This window comes from Drosophila grimshawi, unplaced genomic scaffold (genome assembly GCF_018153295.1).
Source record: "Drosophila grimshawi isolate 15287-2541.00 unplaced genomic scaffold, ASM1815329v1 contig_1369, whole genome shotgun sequence".
Taxonomy (NCBI): domain Eukaryota; kingdom Metazoa; phylum Arthropoda; class Insecta; order Diptera; family Drosophilidae; genus Drosophila; species Drosophila grimshawi.
The window spans coordinates 5,312,927-5,329,477 of NW_025062891.1; the positions used below are offsets into that span (position 1 = coordinate 5,312,927).

Sequence of the window (16,551 nt, forward strand, 5' to 3'; positions counted from 1 at the left end):
TCGATTAACCATTTTTAATCAGCAGCTGTTATCAGTAGCTGTACTCAGTTGCTGTAATTTTTAATCAGTAGTAAATACACACTATTTAGAAGCGACAGCTGTTTATTTTGCTAGAGTATTAAGCAATCGTATTTTTTTAGACAATACACGAGAAGCATCTCTTATTTGTGATTCAACTGTTTAATCTGCGAGCGTCCTTCAGTTTGTCTAATCAGCAAGTCACGTGTGTTTACTAATTTTCAAGAAACAATAGCTGCCACAATAACAACAGCCGTTAACCAAGTCAACTGAACGTGCTAACAATTTCCGAGTTGCTGGCAAATTTGCTGGCCAAGGCACTCGCGGCATTTCCTGCACTGGACCCACCGGGTTCCAGTAAAACTTTTCTGCTGCTACTTTTTTTTTGCGCATAAAACAAAGGAAAACATTTTAGAAATTTCATTTGACCGCAGCAGCGGTAGCAGGAAGCGCCAGGAAGTGCCTGGAAGCAGCTGGGCACAGGAGTTTGACCACAATTTACAGGTGTCGCCAGTTGACACCTGGTCAGAAGAACAGTGTGTGTGTGTGTATGTGTGTGTGGCGGTGTGCAAGTCTGCAGTATGTGAGCATACTTGAATTGCGTATGCTTGATAAACAGTCAAAAAGGCGAGTTAATATGAATGTAGATATGAGTGAGAAGAGAGGAAGAGAAAACGACAGAGATAGAGAACATCTGTGCGTGGAGACACTACTGGTAGATAGGGAATATGGGAAGCTTTCTATGAATATAGTCAGCATTCAAATGCATATCACACACAACCAAGCTAAGCTAAGAGGGAAGAACACTGCTGGGTGCCCATTTGGCATTTCATTGCATGTTTTGCCGATAAAGTTATCAATTTGTTTTGCCAGCCTTGACGTTGCATGAATAATGTAAAGTGAGCGAAAACAACATCACACACACTCACACACACACACACACATCGAACACAACATTCATTCACATTCATTCTCAAACTACGTATGGGACAGGACCAACCAACAACCATTCATCTGTGCCGTCAACAACTGGCAGCGGAGCAGCACAGCTGGCGACGCCCAAAGGGCCAACAAAGTCCACAGTCGATGTATATATACATATATATATATATATATAGACCATAGCCCAATTGACGATGTGCAGCAACAATTTCATATGTCAGAAATCGCAACATTTGCGAGTGTCATAAAAATTGTATGCACACACACAGATATTCTGGAGATAGAGTTTGAAGGATGTTCAAACTGAAGTCTGAAGTGGGCTGAAATCAGAGGCGCGTGTTTGTCAAGTGGCAAACGTTTGCATTTTTTGTTGTTGCCCAAATTGCCTTTGACTTTGGCATTTGCCTTGGGTTTGGCTTTTGCTTTGCTTATTTATGCATGCCCCCCAAGCAGTCTCTCTTATTCTTCTTTCTTTTTTCATATGATGAATTCTAGGCACATACGTAGTTCGAGTAGCTGCGCGAATGGTGCATTAAATATTTATGCGCAGCTCAGCGCATTTGGCCATCCAGTGCCCCTGCTCTTGCAACACTTTCTCTCGGCTATGATTTATGCGTGTGGCACACAAAACAATTAGAGTTGCACAAGCGAAGCGACAATTTACAAGTTTTATTAGCAACAATGGGGCCCGGCCCACAACTGCTGCGGCTCATTATCAATTTAACCTTTTGATTTTTAAGCTGCAACGTTTTTAACCACACTTTCGCCATACAATATATATGTGTATGTATTTGGCCAGGACTTGCTGCTTGAATTATTTTGCCATTGCTTTATGGGATTTTGTGTGTGTGTGTTTTTTTTTTTTTGGGCATCCAGTCTCGGCGACTGCCGCCAAATTAAAACTGTGTGGTTAAAGCCAAGCGGCCATTTAACGGTCAGCAACGGTTACTGAACAATCCCTCCCTCCAATCTCCTCACCCCTCTTATTTTACTGTCATCCTGTAAGCAGACTAAAATAAGCGTGCGTAATTTTATTTATGCCCCGTACACGGTTACATTTTGTAATTTTTGCATGCTGATGCAGTGTCCGTTCAGTGGAGTTTGGTGGTTGGGTGGTTTTGGCTATAGCAGCCATTGGCCGTAACCTCTCCCCCCTCCCCCCACCCGTTTCCCTCTCACGGTTTTTACTTGCGAAACTTTATATTAATAAACTGTGGCACGGGTTGCTTTATACTCTGATTACATGCCAGCAGATGCTTATATAATGAGAACAAGAGGCATACTACTTATATACCCTCTAGCTGGACCATATGCCTCACGGAACTTTTCGAGTTTTATTAAAAATGATTTAGTATTGAATATTAAATATTCATTGTTATTGTCGTTGGCATCCTTTTAATATCTATAATTCAATTCTTCATATTTTGAAATGCAATTGGAAAGTAAAGTAATATTATATATTTTATCAAATCACAAAAAAATAAACGCCTGGCAAGTAAACTAAATTTTATGAATTCTACTTTACTCTTGCGACAAATGTTGGCAATTCTTTCATGTTAAGAAGTTGAAATAATTTCTAAATATTATTTTTTTAAGTAATATTATTTTTTTTATCAATTCATACAAATTCAAAGCAGCAAAATTCAAATTCTTTATTATCCTCCTCATGTCAAATAACTTATATATTTTATCGAAAATATGTATTTTAAAAAAGTATCTAAAAGTATTTATTTTAATGAAATGTTTTAGTAGTATATTTTTTGATAATTTAAGCGATATTCAGAATGTTCATATGCATTTGAAAAAGTTGATCAGAAAACGTTTTCAATTTATTATAAACAATAAGAAGAGTTGTAAGTGCATTTCAGCTTCGCTCATAGCTTCCTCTGGTATTCACTGTAAATTTTTTGCTTGCTTTTAATTTAGTCAGCTTGTCGGGCGAGTGTGTAAAATGCCGCTTACAGAATGCTGCTTCCCTTCCATTCCCACCACCCCCTCCCCATTCACTCACTCACTTACCCTCTTATTGCCCCAGCTTCTGTTGCAAAAAACTTTACAACTGTCCAAATGAATATTTGCGGTTGCGTTTAATTCACAAGTAAAACAGCAGCAACAAACAGTCGCGTTTGGCCCAAAAGGCATTTGCCATGTTGTTGCTTTTGTTGTTATTGTTGTTATTGTTGTCGTTTGCTTTTTTAAGCGCAAAAGTTTTATTGTAAACACAAAGCTGAACTTTGGCTTTGTCGCGTACGTGCGCCGGCCATGTCCTTTAACCCCGCGAATCCTGGCAAGACTACAATTTCTATTTGTATTTGTATTTGAATTTGTATTATAGTTTTGTGTCGCATAAAAAAAGCCGTCGGACGAGTCGCGACCATCCCTAATAAACCAAGCAGCTATCTGGTTGGCAGCCCGCCGTCTTATTAATCTGTATAAAAAAAAAAGTTAAAAGAGTAGAAGGAAGTGACTCCTTGAAGCTGTCAAAGTGTCCAGCCCACGACTGGCAGGCTCATCCGCCTGTCAAGCGTAAATCGCTGTCGCTAACCCCTGACCTATGACCCGATCGCCCCTTTTTAAGTTACATTTCTTTCTAGCTTTCATTTTCGACATTTTTATGTGCAATCAAATGCAAATCGAGACAGCAAACGGCAAACAACACATAAATATCTATCTATATATATATATATGTATTTAGGTTGGTTATATGTATATGTAAAACTGACCTCATTTGTATTCCAACGATGGCGTTGCGATGGGAAACTGTCGGCTCTTGGCAGGCTCTCCAAATTGTCGGGCAGTTTGATAGGTTCGCCATCTGGAAAAAAGAAACGCAAAATGCAACGAAAGTGTAAGTACAAGAGTGGATCGCAATCCTGTTGCATAATGTAAATTGCACATTTATTTTGCATACAGCCCAAGTTCTAAGACCGAGCTCGAGCACCCCCTTTTAAGCTGCCGCTGGCCAACAGGTGCGGCTAAATGCGACAAAAATGTAAATCGGCGCTGAGGCATGATTTATAGAATTTAAATGTCATCTTAATAACGCTTCAGGACTCAGCGCAAGTCAACTCAACTCGACTCGACTCGACTCGAGTCGGCAATCATTTATCACTCGACAACTTTTGGCATATGTCTTCGTCCGCTGTTGCTATTGCCACGAAAAAATGCATTCCGGCCAAATGCGTGTTGTCCGTGGAGAATCCCCATTCTCAAGCCCAGTCCTAAACTTTGCTAGTCATTGAATAATTACGCGCACTTAATGACGCTTGCAACTTGAACGACAACAAAGAAAACCATCGAACTTTTGCATTTGGCTTATTAAAATGCCACGCAACTATAAAAATAACATGTTAATATGCTAAAGTTGAAACTGATGAACTAAAAGTACCCTCTGCTTACTTAGATAAATATAAATGGTTAATTTGTATTATTGTATTATTTGTATTATTGTCTTATTATGCATAAAGCATGATAACAAAATCTTTTGAAATCAATTGGTATTTATTTTTGATCCAACTCTGCACTTAATCAACTAGAATTTACTCTATAAAATTATGTCAATCGAATTTTACTCCCTTTGGCGTATTTTTATTTCCCTATATACAATTTACTCACACGATTTCAATCGCAGTCTAGTTTCAACCTGTATAAAAACCGTGCTAAAAGTTGCACGTTCCATTCTACTTATCTATATCGTGGATTACAGGGTATATTCGGCATAAAGAACAACTGTTTTGTTGTTACTCTTACAAATGGGCTATTCGAAATAAACTAGCGGCCCAAGTGTAATTTAGCAAAAATGTATAATAAAGCGTCACACAAGGCAGAAGCAGAGAGGGAGAGACAGATCTGTCGCCGCGACAGGCACTCGTAGAACTAAACGAATATATCAAAAGCCGATATATAGCTGGTAAGTACAAAATAGTAGCACATACATATAGAATGCACTCTCAAGGGCCATAAAAAAACGTATTGTACAATTTATATAAAGTGCTCAACGGTTTGCCCACAGCCGCGTAACCGAAAAGTGTTGCCAAATTGCAAATGGCACAAGAGACGGGGTAGCGAGTAAGGGGGTAGAGGGGTTATGGCGTTGCACACAAACAGACAGTGCGTGGGGCCCTTAAATTGAGGTGGCTGCCACCGCCTCATGTTGTTGTTGTTGTTGTTGTTGTTGTTGTTGATGATGATGATGATGATGATGTAGTTTGCCCCAGGCGAATGTGTCGTCAATGTAGTCCTAGACGTAGTTCAAGTTGTTGTCGTTCGCGTTCTTTATGGCCTTTTTATATATATGTGTGTATGTGTAAGCCGCACGTTGGCAGCACACACAATAACAGTCAACACACACACACACACACACACACGCAAATAGACACACCAATTGGTATATAGTTTGTAATTGATGGCGATATTTTTAGTTTGATAGCACACTCAAGTTTTATTGCTCAACTAATTTGTCATGGCAGTCGCCTTGAGTTTGGCTTTAAAATCCCCCAAAAGCGATAATTGTCGACAATAAGTATATATCACAGTGATCACTCGAAAATGAAAGCCTCTGAAAATGCATTAGATACTTTGAATATAATATTTTTTTCTATTTTTTTAAGCATTCCTGTAATCTATACCCATTAGATGCCGTCCAACATTTTTTAATTATATGTCAGTTATTTGCAAATTGGAATAAATTGCAATCTTAAAGATTGAACGTTATCATTTCCGAGTTAACACTGTATAGATGTGTACATATCTATGTATGCATAGTAAGGTGTATATATATATATATATATATATATATATATATATAAATGACGAAACAATCAAGGGCCCGTCTCTGGCAATTTTATTATGCAGTCGACTGCCATTGTTGTGGGAAAAATGTCAAAAAATGTGTGCAGCAACAAGAAAAACAACAACGAGAGCAGAGTCGAGAAGAAAAACTCTGTTTGATTAATACAAATAAAAAGTTTTTAACTGCGCTTTGCATATTTCATGGCACACGCTCAAAAACTGACGGCGACAGCGACAGCGACGTCACATAATAGACTGCCCAGGGGCGCTCAGGTCTAGGAAGGGGTCGAGTCTGTGTCGAATCAGTGCCAAAAAAAAAGTAGATTCATATATATATATATATATGTATATATGCGAGAGAGGTTCAGTTAAACTCAGGTGCCATCGGTTGTATGAGGTGGTCCCAGGCACGTCATGTCGACGTCGACGTCAACGTAAGGACTCACCGCTGCTCACCGAGTCCTGCAAGTATACGAGTATATTTTTTTTGGTAGTATTTCACGCCGTGCAGTTCTCATAATTTTCGAGACCTTTTGCTTAATTGTGACAAATGCGCTTTGGCACAAAAATTTGCACAAGACTCGCATAATTTGTGCGCTTTAAGAGAGTTGGCCCCCAGGGCAAGGGTGAGAGCTGTTGACCAGGTAAACGGAGGAAGTGAGGGCAAGTGGGTGGGTTTGTGGTAGCATTGACAGGGCAAATAGCACAAAAGAGTTGACATAAATAATAAATTTTCGTTTTACGATTTCGCGTTACGCGACGCAGGTTGAGCTGCCAATTTGTGGCTGCCAAATTGTGGCTAATAAATATCTGACAGGCAGGCCTAAAAAAAAAGCAAGCAATGTAGGGGAGACGGCAGTGGGTAGCTGTGGGCGCGAGGTCAGGGTTTTCGAGTTGCACAAAGAAAAATTGTTTGCACTTTGTGGCGACGCGGCCCAAAAGTCAGCGAGTGTGAAATTACTTTTGTTTAGGCCCTGTCACAGGACGCTTTCTCCAGCAGCACTTGCACAATTAAAAGCCATTAAAAGCCAACAAACTGTCTGCGAAACAGTCAAATAACAAAAGCTGTGACTGTGTTGCACTTATATATATATATATATATCTGTTAACAAACTGTCTGAGGGAGACAATAGAAAATGGTTGGAAAACTTCAAAATCAACAACCAACCGTAGAAATAACTATATTTATACATGTATTAACTTCTCAACAAGCAATACAATCTAAGCACGCACCTCTGTCAGCCTCAAAACAGTTTAGTTTATGACGTCTTGGCCACATGCTTTCAACTAACTAAGCCAACAAAAAAGTAAAAACAGCTCATGGACTAGACTGTCCGAATTTTGAGGGGATTTTGAGATAGAATGCATGACGTCGCGAATGTAGCGAAAGCAAAGCGCCAATAAATAAATAAAAAATGATAAGTAAAAGACGTCATGGTTTTTTTTATTTAACGATAACGAAGAAATGAGGAGCAGTGATAATTTTAGGGGGGGATTTTGTAATATTACTTTCTGATGAGCAACAGTTGCTCAAATAAAGTTAATTATTATTTATTTAACCACTTTAAAAATAGAATAGATAAAACAAAAAAGAAACCAAGTAATGATACTTTTCTAAAAAAAAATATTATTGTGTCTCGTTTGAGATAATCTCAACTGTGGTAATCAGCAAAACTTTTGCAATAATATCGCTTAAAAATAGAAGCAAGAATGCTCTACTTAATTGTGCTAGAGCGAAAGACTGTACACATATAGATTATCAAAAAATTTGAATGATTTTCAATCGATCGCTATGGAATTAGATAACGAGATGAGCCTGAAAATTGAAAATTGCCTGAATTGAACTGCTCTTTTTGATTATAAAATCTGTTTTGCCTCATATACACAAAATACTATATTTATGAAAATATTCGGCAGCTTTTCTACCAGGGTATACGTATATATATAGAATATTCTTCCGCACCAGCACAGCACGAGTCGCAAAAAAAGCACGCATCGCACTTTGGGTTATCTTGAGCAGTACAAAGTAAACTTCTCTATAAATTTATTACAACTACTTATGACAGATGTACGGCGCATGATTTATATAATGCAAACACACGCACACACACAGCCAGACACACTCACACACACACACATAAGTTTATATAGAAATGGAAAGAGACGCCGCGTTGCGGCTGATAAAAATCATGTAGCGTTTATGTCAGTTGTGATTTGGCTGTTAGTTTTTGGCCAAAACGAGAAGTAAAGTTGGTCGACAGCAGATTGTTTTTGATTGCATTACAAGGAACCATTTCTCAGCTGGGAGTTTTGCATATTGTGGGGCAGAAACAGCAATTAAAAGACACATAACAACAAATAAGCGTGTCAGCAACTAAGCGAAACAATAATTAGTAATAGCAACCACAACAGCAACAACAACAATCACAGAGGATATGCTATGCAATTTTGTAAAAATATTGTGCAACGCCATTTGGCCAGAAGGGCAGTGGAATGGAATGCAAGGAACAGCACGAGTCACACCAAAGGGCAGGCCAACAGCGACGATTAACATAAAAATGTGCAACAAAACAAGAAAGTCGACTCCGTCTCGGAACGTCTCGAAAAGTCATAAAAGTGCTATTAATGAATTTCTAACCGAAATGCCATAGAACAAAAGCAATGGGCCAAAACAAAAGCCGCTCAAATGTAATAAATTATTCACATTTATGACGACTAACGGGGCCGCCTCAACGAGCAGCAGCAGCGGCAGCAGCAGCAGCATTGTCAACGCGGCGTATGAGCAACGTGCAACGTGCAAGACACAGCCCCCACGTAGGACCCATTCTAGTCAAAAGTCCCCCGCTCGTCTTCTCCAACTTCTTGTCTACGGAGCCCAATGCAATTACGTGCGCATTTCATTTGTTTTTCGCTTTCCTTTTTGACATCCTTTGCGTTGTAAATCAGTGCAAAAATTCACATTTGCTAAATGATTTTCGAAAAAGAAAAAAGGAACAGTTCTCTTTGATAAAGGGGTTGAATAATATATACCCTGCAACATATATGTGCCGTAAGTCTCCTTGTTTGAGAGTTTCCAAAATATAGAAATTACTGAATCGACAATGATCACAACCAAACTGAAAGATTTATTATTAACAATTAAAGTGTCGAAAATTAATCAAATTTGAATTCTTGTTGAAACTGGTTACAAAAATACAAATGGTAACATTTTTATTTCGCAGATGTCTATTTTACTGTAATATATATAGCCGTCTTATAGAAACTTGTACTGGGTATAATAAATACAAATAAAAATTCATCTAGCCCAAAACTCTTGGCATATGCTATAAAAATTGTAATGCACTTTGCAAACTTTTGCTACACTTTTGCTCCTTAGTCAGACAGTCAGTCTTGTCAGCTCACATATGCTTTCTCTGCTACGGGTTTGGGGGTTTTTGCTTTCTGGATACGGTCAGTTGGGTGGGGAAGGGGTTGGGTGTGTGGCCTGCAAATTATATTAATATGCAGTCGCTGAATTTCAGAGGCGTGCCGTTCCCTCTATGCCACACACAAACATGCCATTTTTTCTGTTTTATATTTGTTACCCATTTATTCTTCTTCTTTTTTGGGCACCTTTGCACGTGAATTTGTCTTTTTTTTTCTACCGGCCGCAGGCTGCCTTTGTATTTATTTAAAATACATATTTTTTTCATAGTTTTTCCATATATCTCTTTTTTTTTTATTAATATTTTTTTTTGTGTGCCTGGCGGTTTAGCTGTGAAAGCAGTAATTTATTTTAATGCTAGTATTTATCAAGTACTCATAAATATGTAGCGAATATTTGCCCGGCAGGCACATACAAATAACGCCTGCTTATTTGCGTTTTTACATAAATTGTAAATTAAACATTTAAAGTGCCATGAAATTAGCGCACCGAAAAACACATGGAACTAACCTGCCGAAACGGTTCTCTATTAAAAATACATAAAAACCCAAATTGCGCTGCACGAAAGCAAATTAATCTAAATGCCCGAAAACTAATAAGTATAAAAAGAGCCTCATTGTAACCGACTGTGAAATATCCGTGTTATTCGATAACCGGCAATCTTATATTGGCTAATAAATATTATTTATTATTAAAAACTTATGCACAGAATTGTTAACAGCCAAGAACAATTCTGATGAAGTATGTACCTATTTTACATTTTTTGAATGATTTCATAAACCTGACATTTAAAGACTTTTTTATTCTCATTCATGGCACACAATGAAGTTCTTTTTTCGACACGATATAGCAATCATAATCTAGAAATAAATAAATATCTACTAAATATAAAATATATCAAAATCTTTATTAACTTTTCAAAGCTTGAATGACAAAGTATAACCCATAACAATGATATACCCCTTTCAGGCATATTGACTACGGGTATTAAAACTAATATTTATCTAACAAAATTAATATGGTTGTAAGCTAATAAAGACAGGGACAGAATTTGGAAACGAGGCTGAGAATGGGATGTGGATATTGGGAAGCTGGATTGCCAATGGGACGGGGATAACATACTAAAAATTGTTCGTCTAACCGACAAGCGACAAATGTAGCACAATTTTCGGTCCATAGCAGGGCCGATAAGCCAAATAAATAACGCAGCAGGCAGCCGGAGGCGTATACTGGCCATGCAACAAAAATGATGGCCAATACTCTTGCATATATATGTGTGTGTGTGTGTGTGTGTGTGGTTGCAATGTGACCAACGTTTAGAAGCGCATTGTTCAATAAATCTATTTGCGTGCGAGCTAATCGAAACACCTGGCCCAAACGTAGCCCAATCCGTGCACAGATCTGGGGGGCCTGTTTCCTGTTTGCTGGCAACAAATTGCCTATAGACAACAACATATTAATCCAAATTAGCATCAAAGTGATTTAATTGCTTGGAATTTTGCGTCGGCAAACACTTTTCGACTTTTGCAGCAGCAAAGCGTTGCAAGCAAAAGGACACACGGAAGGACATGTGTCCTGTGGACTTTTTGGCTGCCTCTATCTGGCAGCTTGCATGCCATAGGTTGGCTTGTAAACATGCCAGGCCTAGGCCTTGCATTTTGTCACCATTTGCCCATCGATCAGGCTAAACAACAACAGGCAGGCAGGCAGGCAGGCAGGCAAGTAGGCAGTGAGGCGCAAGCTCAACTCCAGCGCCTGCTTTAAGGACTTTAAAACTTTGCTGAAAACACTTTGGCTATAAATTGCCAACGCTTAAAGCCCCTCACGATTTATGTAGCTTTTAGTAATATGAGCAAATATATTACGTGCCACGTAAACAACAGGCAACAGAGAGAGAGAGAGAGAGAGAGAGAGAGAGAGAGAGGATGTCAGCGCACCGGATCAGTCAGGACATAAACCGGATAGGCAACATATTTGTGCCGCTTGAACTAATTGAATTGCCGCTGGCGATTGGAAATTAATAGGTGCACATCAAAAACCAACCGCCCACAGCTGTCCCCAGGCAATAACTGAGCCGAAATTAAAGGCTAAAACACACACACTCATATGGATATATATAAGCACTCACAGTTACTCATAAAAAAAAGCAAGGGTAAGCTGTAAACCCAAACTCGAGTCCAATTCAAAGTGTAGCCAACTGTGTGGCGCTCATGGGCAATATTTATTGAGTACGTGATCTTTGACAAATCCGGTTCGTATGTGGAGCGTTTTGAATTTTTTATTGCACACGTTGGTCAGCCTCTCTTTCTACACCAACCCTCCTCCCGTTCCCTTAACTCTCGCGAGTCCTTCTGGCAGCTGGCAACCGACTCGTTGGCATGCAAAAGGCGGCCAGCAAAGTGCCTTATTAAAATTTTGTCAACTTGCGACTTTTGCAGCACACTTTCTTTCACTTCTTTTACTTCTTTTGATTTTTTTATTACTTTTTCACACTTTGCGTGGACTTGAGATTTGGAGTTTTGGCCAGCAGAGTTTGGTCCCCTGACATTGTGGCTTATACATTTATAAAATGATACAGTTTCTAGAAAATATCCTTTGCATACACATCTCCATTAGTATCGAGAACTGAGTGCCCAGTGAGACATGTTTAACGCGCTCAAATCGTATTGTAGCTTTAAGAACAAAATTTATTTAAAAGAACACCAGAAAAATTGTGTGGTTTTTAGAAATAATTACTATAAAATTAGTAATGATTGTTTCCATTTTTCAGAAATATATAGTTCTTAATAATAGAAACTATTTTCAGAAATGTAAACACATATTTTTTGAAAATTTCCTAAAATAGTCATGATATTAATTCTCTTCACTGCAATGGTCAAGTTTAGAGTTTATAATATAACTAATATTTTCGCATATATGAAATCTAAAAAAAAACAAATGCTTTAATTATGACAAACAAAAAGCTAATATTAAATTTCGACGTCCACAAATAAAAAAATATCCTTGAAATGAGAAATATTTTTTATAAATTTCAGAAAAAATACCCTGGAATTGTAGAAAGAAAGACTGGGATTTTTAGAAAGACACAAACTTCTATTAGAAATTTACATTGTCAATAATAAGGAGAGTTACCCTTGGAGCATTTGATATTCCTATTTTTATTATTATAAAAGGTGTATACTACTTTGTTCCACACATATTCCAACCTAGTCAAAAGACTTGTCTTGGTGCTTAGCACAAAAAGTTTATTGTATACATATAATAATCATATTCCAACAAATTAAGTTCCTTAAACAGGCAAATAGTTAATGCTTTACACGTTGGAGATGGCTTATCAAGTCTGTTGTGGCTGAAAATGTTTTACACGCTTTTGTGGCCTTTCGAGTGCGAGTAGCGAATGACAGCATTGAGGTCGTAACGGGCCCAGAGAGCGAGGAAAAGGGGCCGGGGTGGGATGTAGAGAAGAAGGCCTTGCGGGCAGTAGTAGTCACAACAATGGCATGCCAAAGACAATAAAATTGACTGGCACAACAAACAGCAACAGTGGCAACCAAAGACAACTAAACATTCACACACACATTGCACACTTGTTGGTTTTTCATTGACGCACTTTGGTTGCAAAATTTTAGCGTGCCCAAGTGACAAAGCGTCGATTGGCGAAGTGGTTGGGGGAGACAAGATTCAAGGGGCGTGGTGTGCAAAGTAGTATTAAAAGGGGTTGTGTGAGGATATAGGGTGGGTTGGGGCTGGCAAAAAAAGTATGCTACAAAACGCGCATAATGAAGCTGCTCATAAACGAGAAATGACTTTGTTATGGCTGCTGCTATTGTTGTTGTTGCTTTTATATGCCCTTAAGGAGGGTATTATAATTTTGTGATGATATGTGTAACGCCTTGTGTACTCATAGGGAATACATATTCTTTATTATCATCAAAATTCGAGAGAAGATACACTAAATAACGTTCGAAAGATATAACCCAACCAAAATAACCAGACTTAGAATTAGAAACAGCAAACAATAATTTGATATAGTTCCGATTGAAACAATCAGTCAGTTTTTTAAAGTCTACAAATTTGATGTTGGCAAACTGAACCCAAGATCTATAAGTGTATGTAAACTTCGGTGTTATTATTGCCGTTACTATTTGCAGTTGCTGTTGTTGTTGTTGTCGTCGTAAGCGTTGCTCAGCCGCATGAAATGTTAACTTACACCTACACAGGCAAACAGAGTCAAGTATTGTCATTGTCATTGTTGCATAATAAAAAACACTTAAAATGCCGTTAAGTTAAAATAATAAAGTTAAGCCACCTTCTACTCTAACACAGGAGGCAACAACGAAATCTAAATGTGACAATGGCCGCAATGGGAGCTTCTCGTTGCTCGTTGCTGGTGGCAGGGGTACGGGGCACGCAAAAAACCATTGCACAATTGCTGACATATTTAAATGTGCAACACAAAAGACAAGGAAGGCATAAATGAGACGGGGGCGTACAGTGGGCATGGCACGGCACACACACACACACACAAACTAAACGTAACAGTGAAACAAATGGCGTACGTAATGTGTCCTAAAATAAAAAAGAAGCAAAAAAAACGAAGCAAATGTTGGGCATATTTTGCATTGTTAGTGACATAAAATCGCGCACAACAGCAACAACAACAACAACACAAACACACACGCACTCTATAACACACACATGGACACATGGACACATCTACAAACACCTGAGCCTTTGGTTTTTGTGTCTTTGGAGCCCTTTTGTTTTCAATTGTTTGGTAGTTTAGGTTTTAGGCTCGCACTCGTTAAAGGATACTCTGGGGTGTACATATGTATGTGTGTGTGAATGCATGTCCTTTTGTCTACAAAACAACAATAAGCGCACAAACTGGCGACGCTCCGCACGCGTTTTGTGGAATGGCGTGCGAATTATTGCACCAGGAAGATATGAAATAAAATTTAATGAAATGTTTATAAAATGAAAATGAGTTGCATACAACACACGACAACACAACTGAGGAGGGCGGAAAGAAGAGACCCAGTATAAAGTTAAAGCTTTAATACACCTTAAATGTATCGGTTCGATAAAGTAAAATTTAGTTTGTTTAGTTTTTTCCACTTAACATTCTTTCAGTTTACACTTAAAAGTTGAAATAAGTTTGGATTTTGTGGTAATTTTAATTGGTGTATGTTTCTGTGCAAAATACACAGATTGCAACTGGTAGAAAACCAAAATGATACTTTTCACAACACTTTTAGTAAATCAAATGATTTATACAATACAAAAAATAAGCAGTTGCTTGCTTTTCTCATATCGATAGATATTTAACTATCAGTCAAGTGAAGTGAGGCAAATGGACATTTTAAAAATGGAATTGTACTCAAATAAACAGACAACATCGAAACATACATCGAAACGGTTAAAAACAGCTATTAAACATAGACAAACATGCGAATTGGTTAAATGCAAATGCTGAGTACAAACTTTATTGGTGTAGTTGGCCGCCCATAAAAACAGCCACGCCCATGCATACTTACTGACACTAAGCGGCAAGAGAGCGCTCTGCAGATGACTAAAGATCTGCCGATGATGATGATGGCTGTGATGGCCCAAGCCATTGAAGTACAGGTGGTTCTGGTGCAGCGACAGCTGCTGGTGGTGATGATGATGATGGTGGTGGTGGTGCAGCGCGGGCGTTAAACCTAAATGTTGTTGCTGCTGCTGCTGCTGTTGTTGATGCTGTTGGTGTTGGTGTTGGTGTTGCTGTAGATGATGTGGCAGCAATTGCTGCTGCTGCTGATGATGCTGCTGCTGTTGATGTTGCTGTTGCTGATGCTGATGCTGTGCGTGTTGCTGATGCAACAAATGCTGTTGTTGCTGTTGATGTTGCTGGTGTGTGGTTTGCAGCTGCAACTGTTGCTGCTGCTGTTGCATATGTTGCTGTCCATACGCAGCTGTTGTTGCTACCGTCGGCTGCACCACTCCACCTGCTGCTGCTGCTGCTGCTGCTGCAGTTGCTGGCGTTGGTAGTGCAACTGCAACTGCAGCTGTTGCTGCTGCCGCTGCTGCTGTTGCTGCGGTTGCGGCTGCTGCTGTTGCCGTGGCCGTTGCCGTGGCTAGAATGTGATGATGCGTGGTTGATGAGCGATGCTGGCTTTGTACTGTATTTAAGCTGTGTATTGAGGCGTGCACCGCCGACTGATAGATAATACCATTATTCGACATCGCCGTCATTGACTGATGATGAGCATATGCTGCCATTGTTGCAGCCGGATGCCCACTGCTGCTGCTGCTGCTGCTGCTGATGCTGCTGGGCTGCACGGCGGCAGCTGTTGTTGCCGACACGGGCGCCAGCGGCAGCGCACGATAACCGGCCATATGTTTATATAGATATAAATCTATATATATTTAGATCACTCGATTTAAGATATTTCTAAGTTCTTCACTTTCTGGGTTCACTTTTATTGTTTTCAGCGTCGGGCGCGTCTTAACGGCTTGCAGTTTGTGCTTTAACTAAGGTCCGCGCTTGCTTAGCTAGTAATTGCTACAAGTTCAAATCTTTGGCGACAATAACGAATTTAAATATATATTTTCTCATATTTTAAGTGGTATAGCATCGTAGATTTTAGGCTTAGTCGGACAGTTGATAATGTCACTCCACGCCCGCTGATAAGGCCTTATCCGTGTGTTATCTTGACGCACGAGTCAAAATTTGAAATTTCTTTGCAGCAACTGTTTTCACAACAAGTCTAGATATTTTGCTGTAGGAACTCTTTGCTTGCTGCTCGATTTACACACTTAATTTCAACATTTATGAACTGGGAAACTGAGCAGGCGTTTTGGCCTTATCTAAATTTATAAATATTTGCCTTACATGAATGCTTGACAAATTGAATTCGGCCTTGAACTGTAGTTCAATTCACAATTCGTTGCATGAGTTTTTGAGTTGAAATTCGTCTCAAACTGTAACTATTTACACATCTGTAAGACTGTCAACTGGCATGTGATAAAAGTGCCTGAAGATTAAGTCTAATCTTGAAGGATCTCTTAATTTACACCGAATATAGTTGTAAGAACTTTTTAACTTTATATTGTAGACTTTAAGCGTACAATGTAAAATTAAAAGTTAACAGACATTTGAATTGAGATTTGTACAAATTTCAATGTGATTAAAATAAGTATATTGCAAATTAACAATTTCTTTTAAAAATAAACAGCAAATATTTGAATTCAAATCTCGTTCAGGTATAATTTTTATCACATTTTACACGAATCATTTTTATCACATTTTGCAGGTATCACTTTTATCACATCCTATTATTATCCCCTGAACAGTTGACTTAAATTAAACTCAATTAAGAGCACTTATTCTGAAA

General features: G+C 38.7%; 1 protein-coding gene across 1 annotated transcript in view; it reads right to left on the reverse strand.

Moving 5' to 3' along the window:
* Nucleotides 1-16,551, reverse strand: part of LOC6560866 (calmodulin-binding transcription activator 1) — a 52,128-nt gene that overhangs the window by 12,786 nt on the left and 22,791 nt on the right. Inside the window, exon 4 of the mRNA XM_043216409.1 lies at nt 3,684-3,775. Coding sequence (XP_043072344.1) covers nt 3,684-3,775 — 92 coding nt within the window. The remainder of the gene's footprint in view (nt 1-3,683; nt 3,776-16,551) is intronic.